The sequence below is a fragment of the Diceros bicornis genome, chromosome 8, assembly GCF_020826845.1.
Source record: "Diceros bicornis minor isolate mBicDic1 chromosome 8, mDicBic1.mat.cur, whole genome shotgun sequence".
NCBI classification, from domain to species: domain Eukaryota; kingdom Metazoa; phylum Chordata; class Mammalia; order Perissodactyla; family Rhinocerotidae; genus Diceros; species Diceros bicornis.
In genome coordinates this window covers 76,830,671-76,848,019 of record NC_080747.1, presented here as the reverse complement: position 1 = coordinate 76,848,019, position 17,349 = coordinate 76,830,671, and the positions used below count along the sequence as shown (strand labels likewise).

The 17,349-nt window shown below is 36.9% G+C and overlaps 1 protein-coding gene across 2 annotated transcripts in view; it reads right to left on the bottom strand.

Moving 5' to 3' along the window:
• GRID2 (glutamate ionotropic receptor delta type subunit 2) overlaps positions 1-17,349 on the bottom strand; it is a 1,161,595-nt gene that overhangs the window by 364,287 nt on the left and 779,959 nt on the right. For both annotated transcript variants that reach the window (XM_058547512.1, XM_058547513.1), the window contains exon 8: positions 1,066-1,167. In XM_058547512.1, the coding sequence (XP_058403495.1) occupies positions 1,066-1,167 (102 nt within the window). The remainder of the gene's footprint in view (positions 1-1,065; positions 1,168-17,349) is intronic.

Here is a 17,349-nt window from a genome sequence, read left to right as displayed (position 1 = left end):
ACATTTAAATAGCCAGGGAGAATGCATATCTTCATGCTGTATGGCTATTTAGACAGTACCCATTTGAGTATTTCACTATTTAGGAATATTTCTCTTAACATATTATTTTATATGATTATTAGGAGAGAAAATAATAATATACAGAATAATGATAATAGTTACCATTTTGATTTCCTAATAAATAAATGGAACTATAATAAATATTTCATATGTATAATCCCATTTAATATTTACAGAATCACTAGATGATAAGCTCCATAAAGACAGAACCATATCTGTCTCTTTTATTCATCAGTGTCCCCAGTAATCAGCACTGAGCTTGAATATAGTCGATAATAAATATTTATTAAACAGGTGGATGATCTTTCCTTTGAAGTAGGTCCTTACCAGAAAAACATTGTCCTAATCTGCTAATGTTTTAGTATTACTGAATGTACCACATTTTATCAAATCTACCCGTTTTGCCTGGTTGTCTTCATTTATGCACACTACATGGTTTCAGTGACAGAATGTCTGAGGGATACCTTTACTTTATCATGTGATGTGTAGGAAACTGTAGAAGGATGGAAATTGGGCCTAAAAAGTTATTGACAAAAGCACTGTAATTAAAAGAAAAGCCTGCATGGGGCTGGCCCGGTGGCGTAGCTGTGAAGCACGTGCGCTCTGCTTTGGCTGCCCGGGGTTCACAGGCTTGGATCCCAGGCACGCACCGCCACATTGCTTGTTAAGCCATTCTGTGGTGGTGTCCCATATAAAGTAGAGGAAGATGGGCAAAGATGTTAGCCCAGGGCCAATCTTCCTCAGCAAAAAGAGGAGGATTGGCAACAGATATTAGTTCAGAGCTAATCTTCCTCACCAAAAAAAAAAAAAAAAGCCTGCAAAAATCTGATTCCTATCCACATAAATTGAAGGCTGAAATTACAAGCATTAAAAATATCCTAGAAAGCATAGTCAGGATTTGTCAAAAGCTCTTTTGAGATTATGATGTCAGTTAATAAAACATAGAGAAATGAAAGATAAAGTAACCCCTAGAAGCCAAAACCACAAGGCTGTGATCAGACTCACCAGAACAGTCACCACACGGAGAACCACTCCACGCATGTTATTCTCCAGTTTCTTGTCAGTCAGTGACCCATTCAGCCCTGTGACAGGATTCCAGCATCCAAGCTGAAAGATAAAATAGCTTGGTCACTTTTCTGCCTGAAGAACAGTCCAATCACCACATATAGATCTTTCAGAGAACTGTGATATCTCTTGAAATAACTGGTATAGGATGGGTCTTGTGTAGTTGTTCTTTTTTAATAGCAAATAAAGCAATCAGAAATGCCATTTCCTACTTTTAAATATCATCATATGGCATATGACAGTACCCAACATGCTTTAGGAGACTCACTGAAGACATTTGACTTAATGAGGAGTTATAAATACATCAATAACTCAGTCCCAGTAATGCACTAATTGGAAAATAATAGCACATATAATTCTAGAATAATGTCTGTTCTAATATATCAATTACTGCACACGTTAGATTTTCTTACTGTTTCAATGGTTTTAATTAGTTCTTACACAGCTTTTATTGGAAAAAACTGCAAGCTTTTTAATGTGGTTAGAAGGGATACTGCTTTTATTTGAGGAAAAAATCATGTATACGGCTTTGTTGTTTTCAAGTATTCTCAGTACATAAAACAATATAATTTGCCTTTTTTGTCAGTGCTATAAATTTCTTTGGAGTATTTTGGCAGCAGCCTTTCCCTTAAAGTCTTACAATGATTCACTGCACTTTACTCTCCAAAATACTGGTTTAATTTTACATCCTCATATAGTTCTTATCTCTTGTAATATCCAAATCTGAGGGCTACCAGTTTTAAAATTACTGCCTATAAACTCAACAGGATAAAATTGATGACTGTCAACTCAGAAATAAAGAGAAAAGAAAGAGATGCTGTGACTTGAATTAGCAGATGACCGTTCAAGGAGCAAAGCTGCAAAAAGAATGTTGTAATGCACGTCTTGGGAAGAAATGTCATGCTGTTAATCCACCAACCAGATCCACGAGCTTCACATTTGGGAAACTAGTTCACATTTGCATGTTTTGAAAAGTAACAGACCCTTAGTCATATTTGGAGACTGTTTTGATTAACTGAAAGGTTTATAGGAGCACCTGGTTACTTGGCTGCTTCCTCCTGCAGACTGATTTATTTCCTTGTATTGCATTGTGTTTGTGGCTTCCAAAGTCATCAACATACTGGCAAGTCTCTCTCACAAGCGATTTAGGTGCTTCCATTAAAAGTCAAGTTTCTCTTTGAGCTCCCCAAAAGGTGTTTAATTAAGAAAACTAAAATGTACATAATATATCTTAAGAGAAGGAGATGTCACAATATAATCAAAAAGCCAGCTTTTTCCTTATTAAAATAGTTTGGAAAAGGCTGCTAATTGTAGGTTTCCACTGTAAAAGCACATTAAATTCATACAATAATATGTCATTCTTAGTTACATAAAGAGTCTAATTAGAACTTAGATCCAATTAGCAATTCCAAATATGTTGAAAGTCTAATTATCAGAGATACTGTAGTCCTCCTGCCAAATTTAAAACCTTATGAAATTTCTTTTGAGCTTTTGTTCTCTTCTGAGGTCAACCAAAGTCTATCCTCAATTACATTCCTTGATGTGCACTTTTTCTAATTCTTCAAGATTTTACTTTCCCAGATCAAATAACGTTGGTGGAAAAAGTGAGCTATAACATTGAGTGAAGAGCCAAATTTCCCATGTGCTGTCCACATTTTACAATCTTATTACTTAATTCTAAGCTTAATGAATAGCTTTTAGGACATCGTCTTGTTTATGATAAATATGTCTAAGCTAACCAAAGTAAACATAGAGATTCTTTCTTTCTCCCTTGGAGTTATTTTTTAATTTTGGTGAACCTGCTGTCAGTTTGCCTAAATAAATGCTAGTGCTAACTTGACCATAGCATTTTGGTGTATTGATCAGTCAGAATATTTACTACTGGAATAACAACAAAACTTGCTGAGCAGTTTGTTTCAACAACACTCTGAACAAACATTTAAAAAATATAATTTTCAACTTCTTAACTATGTCCTCCTTTAAACATAACTAAATATAGTCAATGGTTTAAAAATTCTAAAGCACTCTAGCGTTTGGGGGTTTGAGACAACAATAATAACAAAGCATTGGGAGTAGGTAGAGTAGGTGGCTAGATCTTCTCTTCAGACCTAGGCAGTGACTTAAACATCATTTGTGCCATACATGATGTTTCTTCTCATTTTTTATAACGTTTGGCAAGATTCTCTCATATATGTTATAACACACATAATTTTCTCCTCTGCTTGCTGAAAATTTCCTTCCTTTCTTTCCTTCTTTCTTTTTTTCTATCTGACTCACATGACTTTTAATCATAGCACTTGTAAAGTTGTTCCGGTTCTTAACAACAGCAGTCTGGATTTTAGGATTGGCAACTCCTTTAACATAACTCAGTTTTTTCTTCATATGCACCAACTCCAATGCTTAATGTTAGCTGAATGTTAGCTGTGGACACCGAGAACTAGGGTGTTCAGAGACTGAATTTTGAGGTAGAGAAAAGTTAGGATACAGATTTTCTGGAAAACTAGAAATAAAAGATATCCACTCATCACATATTAACATGAGCCATAACAAAGAAATTATTAAGAAATTAAAAGAATACTTATTTCCTACATTGAAGAGAATTCTTTCTTTTATATTTTTGGAATACTTTCTCTGGGTCAGCCATGGTACTGAGCTCTTCATATATGGTCTCATTTAAACCTCAAAATAACTTTATAAGAAGGTGCTGTTACTGCTATTATTTTATAGACACAGAAACTAAGGACTCAATTAAGGTCATGTTGCTACTAAGAGAAGAAACTAGGATTTAAACTAGTACTTTTTAAAGTCCAGATTCAGTGTTTTCAATTGCAGAGTTGTTTTATAGCTTACAAATTCTTTTCATAAACATAATCTATTTAAGTTAGGTGGAGAAGATATTATTCCTATTTTACAGTCAAGGAAATTGAGGCTCAGAATTGTTAAATGGCTGGCACAAAATAATAGCTAGTGAATTCACATTTTGGTAATACAATTTAAAAGGCAAAATCATCATCATCACTATAATTTTTATAAAAATTGTTATAACATGTACATAGTATATAGTATGTGCTAATCATCTGAGAGCTTTACTTATATTAATTTACATCTCCAAACCACCCTGTGAATTTACATCTCCAAACCACCCTATGAGGAAGGTATCATTATTATCCCCATTTTACAGAAGAGGAAACTGAGGATTGAGAGGTTGTCTTCCTTCTACTGTGTTATCTTTTATCCACTTAAAGAGTCAAGAGGCATTGAGTAAAATAAGGAAAGTAGTGGAAAAATGAAGTGGACAAGAGAGTCTCAAAAATATTTCTGGAAATCTCTACTTTGTGTGACCAGTTTACTAAAGATAAATGTGGGACATATTTCATTTGCCCTAAGGCCTGATGATGCTCCTCAAAATGTAATCCAAAGATGAATGAGGAAATAAACAACAGCAACACACAGAGGAAATGTTGATCTTCCACAGTTTTTGAAAGATTTCTCAAGTTTTAAGATTCCTTAATTTCTGTTCATATCCACTCATCTCCCTGAGGTTCACTTCAACGTACTCTGTTTGATTGTAATAACTTCTTCTAATAATAAGCAATAAAAATGAGTTAGGTTCACAAAGACCCAAATTGAATTTGTATCTACAGTGGGCCATATTCCTTGCAGCATAGCAAGATTGACAGGCATAGTGTTTGATAAAAACTAACAGAATTTCACTTAGGTTCAAGTGTGAGGCTTAGCTAACAACTTCTCTGGTTTCATTGTTTGAAATTTCATTAACTTGACTTCTCTGGCTATGTGGAGAAGGTTGTTTGTGTCTGGTTATGTTTTTGTTTTTGTTTCTGTTTTTTTTTTTTTTTAATAATGAGGGCAGAGGCTAATAAAGATAATGTACCCAAAATCTCATAATACTATCTATTAAGCTGAGCACTTTCTAAGTAAAAAATAATAAAAGTGGCCCCTGCAGCACATGAGATTTACAGAAAGTCATACTGCCTGATGGCAAAACAAGATTCACTATCTTTCATGGTCTGGCAGGCTAGAGAAAATTTAAAAGGGATAAAAAATATGAAGACCAATTTAATTTCCTTTCAATTACAGTATATCGATTTCCTATAGTATTTCCTGGTTATTGCCTAAAGTCAACTTAAACCTTAAAACTGCTTAATGCTTTAATTATTCCCTTCATTGGAGCTTTAGCAATAATAATCTTGTAGCTTTCTGTTAAAATCAATGTAATATCTTGTGTTCAACAAACTAGTTGATGTATTTGCATGAGAGCAGTAGCACGCTCCTAACATTATGTGTCTGTCATTAGTAAATGACCACTTTTTAGATATTTACTCTTTTTCCCTCAATGTTTTCACTTTTCATTTGTCCATGGGCTTTAAAGGATGATGTTTGTCTTGGGTTTTACATCACTATTTTTCAGGCAGTGTTACAGTGTCAAAAAGAGCTGAACTGTTCAACTTTCATTTTATGCTCAATAGTTTGTAGGCTTTAATAACAGGAATGGAGACAGCTCTTAATTGAATACCAAATAGAATTCCCTACATTTATTAGCTTGTATACACATGGAACAAATGAAGCCTGGCTATGGTACCAAAGCTTCGGCTACACGACAGAATATCCACTGTAGTGGGGGTTGCGTGCTCTCAACCACTACAGTTCCTTTATTTGCCTTCTCAGACTTCAAAGAAAAAGAGGGAACAACAAAGGCATAGGCAATGTAGCTGAAAGCTAATCATTTAGAAGTACACAGCATTTATTTGGTAGATATTACTTCTGTAATGGGATAGAAAGTGTAGGAAAAAAACACATAGGAGGTTGACTCAGACATGTTTTATATAGTTAAATTGGAATATTTTCCTCTTGGATGTGTATAGGAATGCAGCATGCCAGCAATCTCTCCAACAATAATTTTCTTTATGGTATTTCCACCTGTAAAATAGGTTCAATTTGTAAGACTTACTCCCTAGGGGATGATTATTTCCTCTTAGGATGGTTCTATTCCTACGGAATGGTCATGACCATGAAATAGTAGTCGTTCTTTAGATTATGGGGAATACCCATAACATACCCAGAGCACTTGTGTTTCCTTCAGAAGAAAATGTCTTTGAAAAGTCAGAGAAAGAAAAATCACCCGATTTGACTGCCTATATCTCCCTGCGTTGCTGCTGAAAACAAAAACTTCTGTATTATGTAACAGCATACATATACAAGGAGATGAACTTGTTAACTGATTTCCACAAATGAAGATAGATAAGCATGAGAAGCATTATTTACATAATGGAATAGCTCAAAGGTGTTTTCTGCAGCCATAATAACAACTCTCAGTTATCAATTGGCATTTAACTGACATAATGATATTCTACCACAATTATGTTTCCCCTTTTTAAATAATTCTTTTTGGTGTAAAACTACTATTACACTATATTTAGAGGCAATATATCGTAGTGGTTAAGATCAGAAATTCTAGACCCAGACTACTTAGGATGAACCATCTGCTCTGACATTTGCTGGGTGTGTGCCACTGGGCCTCAGTCTTCTCACCTCTCAAATAGGCAGAGTAAAAATGACTTCTTCATATGGCTGGTGAGACTATTAACTGACTTAATATATGTCAAGTGTTTATGAGTGTTCTTGGCACATAAAAACTAAAGAAGTTTTCATTACCATTACGCCTATATAATCAGCATTGTTTTGTTCCTTGCTCAGCCTCATCATCTGGAGTCACTTACTAGTTTCAGTGAGGGAGCATGCCTCTAAACCTGTGATTCTCAACTTTGGCTGAATAGTAGAATCAGCAGAAAGCTTTAAAAAATTCTGATACCCTCACCTAACCCAGATCAATTAAATTAGAATCTCCTGAGGCGGGACCCAGGCGTCAGTAGTTCTTAAGGCTTTCCAGGTGATTTCAATCTGTAACCAAGGCTGAGAAACACTGCTCTAAACTTGCCCTAACATCCAGGGAATGTAATCTCATAGAATGGCTACTTAACCTTATTGACTGAAGGCATCCTTTTTTACTGACTTCTCTGCAAAAGCTATCTAGGGACACTTACTCAAATAAATGAGCTATTTTATTTTTCCTGTTTTAGATAGGATAGGAGGCTATAAACTCTGTGAACCCGAATGATGCCTACCGTGCTACTATTGTACCTCTAGCCCTTATCACAGAATTGATGTATTGGTACATGGTAGGTCCTATAGATACCTGAAAAATGAATAGATGAATTAAAACTCCTGCTGTCCTCTTTATTCTTCTTTTTGTCTCTCCAGCTTAAGTTAAATGAAAAAACAAAATATTCCCAATCTGAGACTATATTCTACCACCATATTGTTCCTCTGACAATTTTCATGATTCTTCAGGGTGATTCCCCTCACTCAAATTCTATTAGTTTTCTGTTTCTTTCTAATCAGAATACTATTTTTTTCCTAAGAATATTTTAGCATTTAATGATTACAACCTGATAAAAGTTGCTGGATTTTCTTCTCTTTGTCCCGTCCTACCTTGAGATGTTTTTTCTTTTTTTTTTTTTTTTTGCGAGGAGGACCAGCCCTGAGCTAAAATCCAATGCCAATCCTCCTCTTTTTTGCTGAGTAAGACTGGCCCTGGGCTAACATCCGTGCCCATCTTCCTCTACTTTATATGGGACGCTGCCACAGCATGGCTTAATAAGCGGTGCGTCACTGTGTGCCCGGGATCCAGGCCTGCGAATCCCAGGCCTCCGCAGCAGAGCGCGCACTTAGGCGCTTGCGCCCCCGGGCCAGCCCCCTACCTTGAGATGTTTTAAAGGGGACTTTCATTTTAAAATCATATTAGAATTCTGTCTTAGAAAAGATAGAAATCTCCTCCATTAATTAACCACTTAAGGTCAGGGGCACCATCTTAATCATTCTTGTTTGCCCAGTGCCTACTACAGTGTTTTGTACAAGTAAAATAATTATTTTTTATGAAACGTACAAGGTTTAATGTAAAGCATTCCTATTGCACTTTGGAACTTTGTTCCCCAAAAGTCTAAAATCTCAAGCCCAGACATCTTCTTACATTCTACTATCCATTCAATGCCTTTGCTTAGATAGCTCAAAGCACCTGAAATATCTATAAGTCTAAGCTCATAATCTACCCCTACCATCCATCCGGTTCCACTAGTCAGAAACCAAGAAGTCAGTCTTACCACCTCTATATCCAACGCATTGCCACTCCGCCAATTTCACCTTCTTAAGAATAATCTCTTGAATCCATTTAACTCCATCTCCTTGCCACCATCCTAGTCCAAGCTAACTTCATTGCCTCTCTTTTACAATCTTTACACTGCAAACATAAACATAAATTTAGATATGATGTCCTCTGCTTAAAATCTTTCCACAGTTTTCCACTGTTCTCAGATAAAGACCAAACTTCTAATGTGGCTGACCGGGACTTGTATGATTTGTCGCTATTTACATTCACAATCTCACATCATATCACGTTCTCTCATTCTTTGAACTCCAAGCACACTACCCTTCCTTCAGTTTCTTGAGTAAGACATAATCCTCCTGCACAAGAATTTAAACATTATTTCTCAAGCAGTGAAGTATATCAGAACCACAAACGAAGTTTAAAAATAATCTCAATGCCAAAGCTATACTCCATGCCAATTAAATCAATTTCTGGGCATGAGATCCAGGCATCAGTACGTTTTTTAAAGTTTCCAAGATGATTCCCAAAATATAGCCAAATTTGAGAACCAATGGTTTTGAATATACAGTTTTCTTTGATTGGAAGAATCTTAGACACCTGCCATTCTTCAATGAGTTACTGAATTCACTCTTACTCATCCTTTAGATCTCAATGGAAACATTTATAGCTTAGGGTAGATCTTCCCTGACCACCTGTCTCCACGCCTAGGTGAGCTGGTGTAGAGTTATTTTAGATCCTATCCAAGAAAGCCATCAATATGTGAGAGGAACTCAACAGCAGGACAAAATTCCGAAATCTCAGAAGCAAAAGAAGTAGCTAAAAAACAATTAGCCACAGAAGATGCATTTGCCCATATCAAGGAAACTACAGGGGAGTGTATGTCACTCCAATACAGCATCATATTCCTCTCTTTTATGGTAATATCACAGTTAAATTCCTTAATCTATATGTTATATGATTAACATTTATTGCACCAGTTATCTGTAAGTTTCCCTGGGGTCAGGAAAAAATTGCTATTTTGTTCCCCCCACTTTATTAAATACATAATTCCTGGCACAAAGTGGGGTTTCAAATTTTATTGAATACCAAACAAATTCAGATGATTTTAAAACAAGAGACTTACTACATCTTGCAGAGATTGTTGATTTTCTTAAAAGATGCCTTAAATGAGGATCTCAATAAATAGCCAAGACACTGTGCTGCCAGCTAATAGCTGAGCAATTTTTTTTTTTTTTAATTTGAAATTTGGATTTGGAACTCTCATTCTTCCTGGGTGCAGAAGGGGTGAGCTCTGCATAATACAGATCAAGGAATGCTTTTCAAAGCCTTCAGTATGAGGAATGATGATATTATCTAACTCTGTAGAGAATAAAATAAGCTGTCATATTAGATCTATAATTTGAACAATTATACAACAACAATAGCTATAACAAGAATAGGAGAAATACACAACCTATGATAAGTGCTTCTTATATTCCAGGCCTTGTTTTAAGGCATGTACCTATACTATCTCACCTGAAAGAGAACAAACTGTTGAAACTTGGGAGATGGAACATTACCTATCTGGGAGGGAGCCTTCTCAAGAATACAGAATCCTCTTGATCCTGACTCCTGGTCAAAAACCTACAAATGACCTTTTAGGCCTGACCATAGGCAATTATGCAGGCTTTACCCGACAGGCCTGCTGAAGGGAGCTGCAGTCAAGGACTCAGGCCCCTTTAGCCAGCCATGCTTTTATGCAATATCTGCACGCTTAATCCCTCCATTCAGAGGCCTCTCTACTGGGGCCCTGGGCTGAGGCCTTCCCCCAGAGTCTCTGCTGAGACCACCCTGGTGGAGAGAGGGAGTAACCTGGAAAACACTTTTCTCCATTCTGACTTAATACTCTGTACCTTTCCATTCCCAGCCCTTCCCTTCACCCTCCCCATCCAGCTCCCAGGCACATGAAACTGCAGGGGCCATTTCATCAGGGTTCCCTCCAGCAGTCAGACAATTCGCCCATCTGTGCTGCTACAACTGACCCTCGCCTGGTGCCATTCTGTGGGGAAGAATGAAACACTGGGGGAGCCAGGACCTTCTTTCTAGCCTTGCTTTTCCTACGGCAGTAAGTGAATAAAGGCTTAATTGTTACTTTCATTTTGGCTTGTCGTCTTTTTTTTTTTTTTTTGTCTCTATGTGTTTGTTTATTGTTGTTATTATCTACTACTTAATGAAGGAAATCATACAGCATTTGACCTTGTCTCTCTGACTTATTTCACTTTGCATAATACCCTCAATGTCCATCCATGTTGTCACAAATGGCTGGATTTCATCGTTTCTTATGGCTGAGTAGTATTCCATTGTGTATATACACCACATCTTCTTTATCCATTCGTCCCTTGATGGGCACTTAGGTTGCTTCCAAGTCATGGCTTGTCGTCTTAATCGACTACTCCCACACCTGGCAGCCTGGCTCTCCCCAGCTCGGCTCCTGATGTCTCTCATTCTATAATGATGGTTCACATTTATTGAAGGCTTCCTAGGAGGCAAGTATTGTGCCAACCTCTGGATATTATTTAAGTTACTTTTTTGCTATTTTCCTATCAGGTGGGTACTATAATTACCCTAATTTTAACAGATGAGGAAATTGAGGAATAGAGAGATTAAGTGACCTGCTCTGGTCACTCAGGTAGCAAGTGACACAGTCAGGATCTGAACCCAGCCAGTTTAGCCTCAGAAACCACCAGGTCATTCTAACCTCAATCAATCAGATACTTTTTCAGAGAAGAATAGAGCGAGGGCATGTAGACATGGTTTCCGAGTGCTCATTTCCTAAATTTAGCTCTATTTGTGTTTTTGGGTCCTTGAGAAACTGAAATTTCCTTATGATAAACCCCTCTTTTTTTGCCTCAACTATTCAAGTTGGATTTCTGTCACATGGAACCAAAAGATTTATAGCTAATATATATGGATATTGTGCTAGATTTTGTGAATACATTCTGTAACTAAGTCAATGTACGCAAAGGAAAATATTTTTGAAAGAGTAGGCAAAAATTAAAGAACTTTGGACTGGGTATTTGAAGGTCGAGGTTTTACTCTAAGTAAGAATCAACCATTTTGAATCTTAGTATTTCCATTTGAAAATGAAATTGTTAATGTAAATGAATTCTAAACTCTTTTCTCAACTCACAGCTTATGGGTGACTGAGTCTATTTTGTGGACAGTTTCTTATAATACGAGCAAACCAATTTAAAATATATGTAAGGTCAGTAAGGACTATTGATACTGATAAAGGGGAAGCTCATGGAATCATTTACACCCCTTATTAAACTACGAGTTCCACAAAGGCAAAGGTCTTTGCCTGTTTTATTTTCTGATGCATACCAAGCACTGATACAGTTCACATACAATAAATCTTTGTTGAATGAATGAATGGGTCTTATTTTTCTCAAAGAATAAATTAAATCTCAGTGCCTAGAGAATTTTGTGGCATGCATGTTTTATCTCAAGGTGAGGGATCAATCAGCTAATCTCCTAAAATCCTGTCTGGCTTTGTGATTCTACAATTGTTGGATATGACTGGATATATACCAAGAGTCGTTCCTGGGATGGACAAGAGAGGATTTCTCATTCAAATTTTCCAAATAACTCTGACTATAAGCAGTACAATCAGCCATTGCCATTAGTTTATCTGATGCCAACGCTGTCATGACACTTTTGTCTAGGTCACTGCGTAATTCTTCCTTTCTGGCTCCTTCTTTATCAGATGCCTGTGCTTACGCTCAAAAGGAGGATGGAGTGCTTGGGTTTCACGGGTAACTGCGAATCATCAAATGACTGACTATGCCTCTGAGCATTCCGACCAGCTTTGAAGACAATTTTTATTTCACTGCAGAATTTTGCAAACATTTAAGCAATGGAGACACTCATAAATCAGGCATGTTTAAAAATGCTAGCATACTTCAAAAAAAGAGCTGTTATTTCTTTGTGGATTTACGTGGTTTTCTAATTACTCTTTTTAAATTAATGATCCTAAATATGTTTCCCTATATATACTTCCACTGGCAATGATTAGCTATAACTACACACATATGATAGGCATGAGAAAAGGCAGGGGTATTTGGAAGAGGCCAGGACTAACTGATCACAACCACCTACAAGGGATTTGGCAATAAATAGTCTAGTGGACACTAATACAACACTGTGCATAGTTTAAATACATTATTCTCCCATCACTCAACTTTTACAATCAGGAAGACACTTATTTATTAAATACCTGCTGTGCTGGTGTTATGCGATACAAGGAAACATAGAACATTGTCTTTCACCTCCAAGAGTTTGTGATCTTTTTGAAATGACAAAGCAGGAAAATTAAAAAAGGAAAAAACTACAACCAATTCCACTAGGCAGTATATTAGTAATTCTCAAAGGACTGATGTAAATAATAAGTGCTCAGTATATAAAGAAGGGAGATATCTGTGAGAAAGGATCAGACTTCTTCAAAGAAAATGATTAGAAAAAGCAGAGCATTGTTTAGTAATTTGTCTGCAAGACAGCCACGGATAATTCCCCTTATGCCTGTGTATGCATAACAATCCTTCATCAAGAGCTGGAATCCATTCCCCCTTTCCTTGACTCTGGGTAAGCTCTGTGACTCGCTTTCACCAATAGAATGTGGCAGACGGGTGGATACGAGATTTCTGGGTCTGAGCCTTAAGAGATCTTACAACTTTTCTTTTTTCATTTTTGGAAGCCAACAATCAAGTTAAAAAAATGCTGTGCTGGAATAATGAATAATGGGAGACTATGTGCAAAGAAAAAGGAGTCACAACGAAGAGAACTAAGGGACCCCAGCCATCAGCTAGCAGCAAGGCCCCAGACATGCGAGTGACACCATCTTAGATCCTCTGATGCCAGTTGAGCTAACCCAGTCAGCACCCTGTGGAGCAGAAACGCCCACCAAGCCCTGCCTGAACACCAGCCCTACCAAATCCTTAGAAATAAAATAGTTTTTGTTTAAAGCCAATAGGTTTTGGGTGTTTTGTTATGCAGTAATAAATAATTGAAATGCATGGCTTATGGACAGTCAATGGTCACCTTTGCCTCTGAAATTTACTGGACACCTAAGGCTTCTAGAAGGCAGTAGGAAGTCGTACATATATGCAGATATATGAGGAATATTCTCCTGTTTCTCCAATATTTTCCTTTATATCTTGAAGCTCTCCTAAAAAATAGGAAATGTACTGCAGTTCAGATAGACATTTCTGTACGCACTTTCATCTTTGTGGTACATGATTGAAACACTTTCAAAATTGTCTATGCTTTGGAAAATAAGGCAGATTAGATCATTTGTTTTCTATGGCTGCCATAACAAATTACCACAAATTCAGCAGTTTAAAACGACAGAAACTTGCTCTCTCACAGTTCCAGACGACAGAATTCAAAGTGTTGTCAGGGCCGTGCTCTCTCCAAAGGCTCTAGGGGAGAATCTTTCCTTGCTTCTTCCAGCTTCTGGTGGCTCCAAGCATTCCTTGGCTGTGGCTGTTTAACTCCAATCTCTGTCTTTACAGGGCCATCTCCTCTTCCCCCTTCTCTGTATCAAAACTCTCTCTGCCTTTCTCTTATAAAGATACTTGTCATTGGATTTATGGCCCACCTGAAGAATCCATGATGACCTCATCTCAAAATCCTTATGTTAATTATGTCTGCAAAGATCTTTTTTCCAAAGAAGGTCACATTCACAGGTTCCAGGGGTTAGTTCATGGACATATTTTTTGGGGGCGGGGGGTGACCATTCAACTCACTACAGATTACAGTTCATAAATTCTCATTTTAGTAGCAAGCTTTTTATCAGGCCTATTAAGTTAAAACACAATGTCTTTGGGGAAAAAAGTAGTTTTATAAGCTTCATATCCATACGGGACAATTGATTTTCTGTACATATCGATTGATTTAAATTTCCTCAAATTAGAATTGAGAAAGCACTTGCCCAACAACGGGGAGTTTTCTCTTGCAGCACCTCTCAAATAAGTCTCTTGTGGCACTTATTATCTGGGGCATTATCCTAGGTTCTAGTCACTTACTTTTAGTCACTTACAATTCCTCAGTAGAATTTTGAGCTCCTTGATGGCTGGAATCATCTTTTTATTCATTATAATACCTCCAGCACTTTCATATCACTGACATATAGTATGCAATCAATAAATGGCTTTGATCCAAAATATTTGTTTGTTTTTTTTTTTGTGAAGAAGATCAGCCCTGAGCTAACATCCATGCCAATCCTCCTCTTTTTTTTTTTTTTTTTGCTAAGGAAGATCAGCCCTGAGCTAACATCTATTGCCAATCCTCCTCCTCTTTTTTTTTCCCTTTTTCTCCCCAAAGCCCCAGTAGATAGTTGTATGTCACAGTTGCACGTCCTTCTTAGTTGCTGTATGTGGGACGCCGCCTCAGCATGGCCGGACAAGCGGTGCATCGGTGGGCGCCCGGGATCCGAACCTGGACCGCCAGTAGTGGAGCATGCACACTTAACCGCTAAGCCACGGGGCCGGCCCCAATATTTGTTTCTTCTCAATACATTGTACTGGGTTTAATAGATGTAGGAGTGGGCTTATTATCCCTCAGACATACCCAGATGCATTTCAAATATACTTTTTTCTCTGCTATGGAGAAAAACAGTAGGAAGAGATCTCTTGCTTCTTCTTTTTTTTTTTTTTTTTGTGAGGAAGATCAGCCCTGAACTAACATCCATGCTAATCCTCCTCTTTTTTGCTGAGGAAGACCAGCTCTGAGCTAACATCTATTGCCAATCCTCCTCCTTTTTTTTTATTTTTCCCCAAAGCCTCAGTAGATAGTTGTATGTCATAGTTGCACATCCTTCTAGTTGCTGTATGTGGGATGCCACCTCAGCATGGCCAGAGAAGTGGTGCGTCGGTGCGCGCCTGGGATCCGAACCAGGGCTGCCAGTAGCAGAGCGTGCGCACTTAACCGCTAAGCCACGGGGCCGGCCCTCTCGCTTCTTTACTTCAATCTATGTCTGGCTTTCTAAAGCCAACTGTAGAAAATAGAAGGGACAGAATAAGCTATGTGTGATTATCTACAGACACAGATACTAAAATCAGAGTGAGTAAAAGTGTACCCACTGCAAATATTTTCAAATAACTTTTACAATCTGTATTTTTATCAATATGTTAATTCAGTCAACATTTTGGCTGATCCACAATCTAATTGTTTTATATTTAAATATAAAATTTGTCTTATTTATAATAGCAAGTAGAAAGAATAAACCTTTAATGAAAGTTGGTCATTTATATTATATATAATAAAACCTTACTATGAAAACATAATTTTCTATAGGTTTGCATATCATATGCTCTATGTAAAGTATGTGTATTTCTTTAGATATCTTTTCTTAATGTAGAGAATCAATAACCAGGTATCATTCTTATCTTGCCAATAATTAAGATCACAGGTTACTGAGGGTGAAATCATTAATCAGTCTTGGCCTTCTGTACATAGCAGGAATCATTCACGAGGTAACAGAGGAAGTCTCATAAAGGGATGTTCTGGCCAACAGAGGAAATGATTTTCAGCTAGGGCTTACTCAAGGAGTTATCCTCCCAGAAAAAACAAACTAAGCTTTCTCCAAAGTCACAGCGGAATAAGGTGCTGGATGAACAAAGATGTCAAGAAAAAGAATAAAGACACCGATTCAGAAAGATACTTGGGCACTGTCAGAAAACTTGGAATGAAAATTTAGAATATAGACAGACTAAAACTGAGATCATTCTCTTAGCCAGAGCTTTCAGAGGAATATCTTTAGTTCTTTAATAAAATTCTATTTAAAAATCAGTATAAGGGGGCCAGCCCGGTGGCATAGTGATTAAGTTCACACTCTCTGCTTTGGCGGCCTGGGTTCACAGGTTCGGATCCTGGGCGTGGACCTACACACTGCTTATCAAGCCATGCTGTGGCACCGTCCCATATAAAATAGAGGAAGATGGGCATGGATGTTAGCCCAGGGCCAGTCTTCCTCAGCAAAAAAGAGGAGGATTGGCAACAGATGTTAGCTCAGGGCTAATCTTCCTCGAAAAAATTAAAAAATTGATATCAGAATCCCATCATATGTCTTTAGGAATTTTGTGAACCACACAGTAAAATATATGGGATTTTATTACAATTGTGGCTTACTTTATCAATGATTCCCTTTACTAATAAAATCCAGAGTAAATGAACCTGGGAGAAGCTGATTAACTTATAATAACAATTATGGAATCCTTAGTAGATAAATAGATAAGAACCTTCCTTTATATGAGGTAGCTTTAACAGGTTTATTTCTCAGGAATATTGACTCAATCATTATCCTGGGCCTTTCTGTACAATCCTCTGCTAAAATTCAAGATGTCAGCTGCTTTTCGTCATGCAGAAACCATTTTGGGTATTTAATAAAATCTAAATTCAGTTTCAAGAAGTATTAGTTTGGTTAAAGTAAGCAATATTCTCTGGATTTAAACATTAAATTATTTTGAAAACACGGACATAGAGAAAATAATAAGGCTTAAAATTTTGTCCAAGATATAAATTTTTTGAGAAAAAATATTTATAGCAATCACTGTATCTACCATTTATGGAGGGCTGCTGTGCACCTGAAATTGTGCTAAGCATTTACATTCATTATTTCATTTAATCTTAATCACAACGCCCTCTGAGTTTTAAACTATTAACTTAAGCCTTACAAAACTACCAAAATTTTATAATTTTTGACCTAAAAATTTAAATTACGTATGTGGTAATCAAAATATAGATGTAGAACAATTTTGTCTTAGATTCTATTCTGGTTCATGTAATACACAAGCAATCGGAAGATAATCCTTTTTTCTGGAATGCTTTTTAAAATGCAAGTTTATTGTAGAAAGTAAAATAGAAACTGGATTTTAAGATCCATTTTGGTTCTGGCAAAGCTCTTTTCTAATCCAGAGGGAAAAAACTCTTGAGACACTTCAAACATCATCTCAATCCTCAAAAGTGTTATTACAATATTTTATGCAGTCAAGATAACAGCTGGA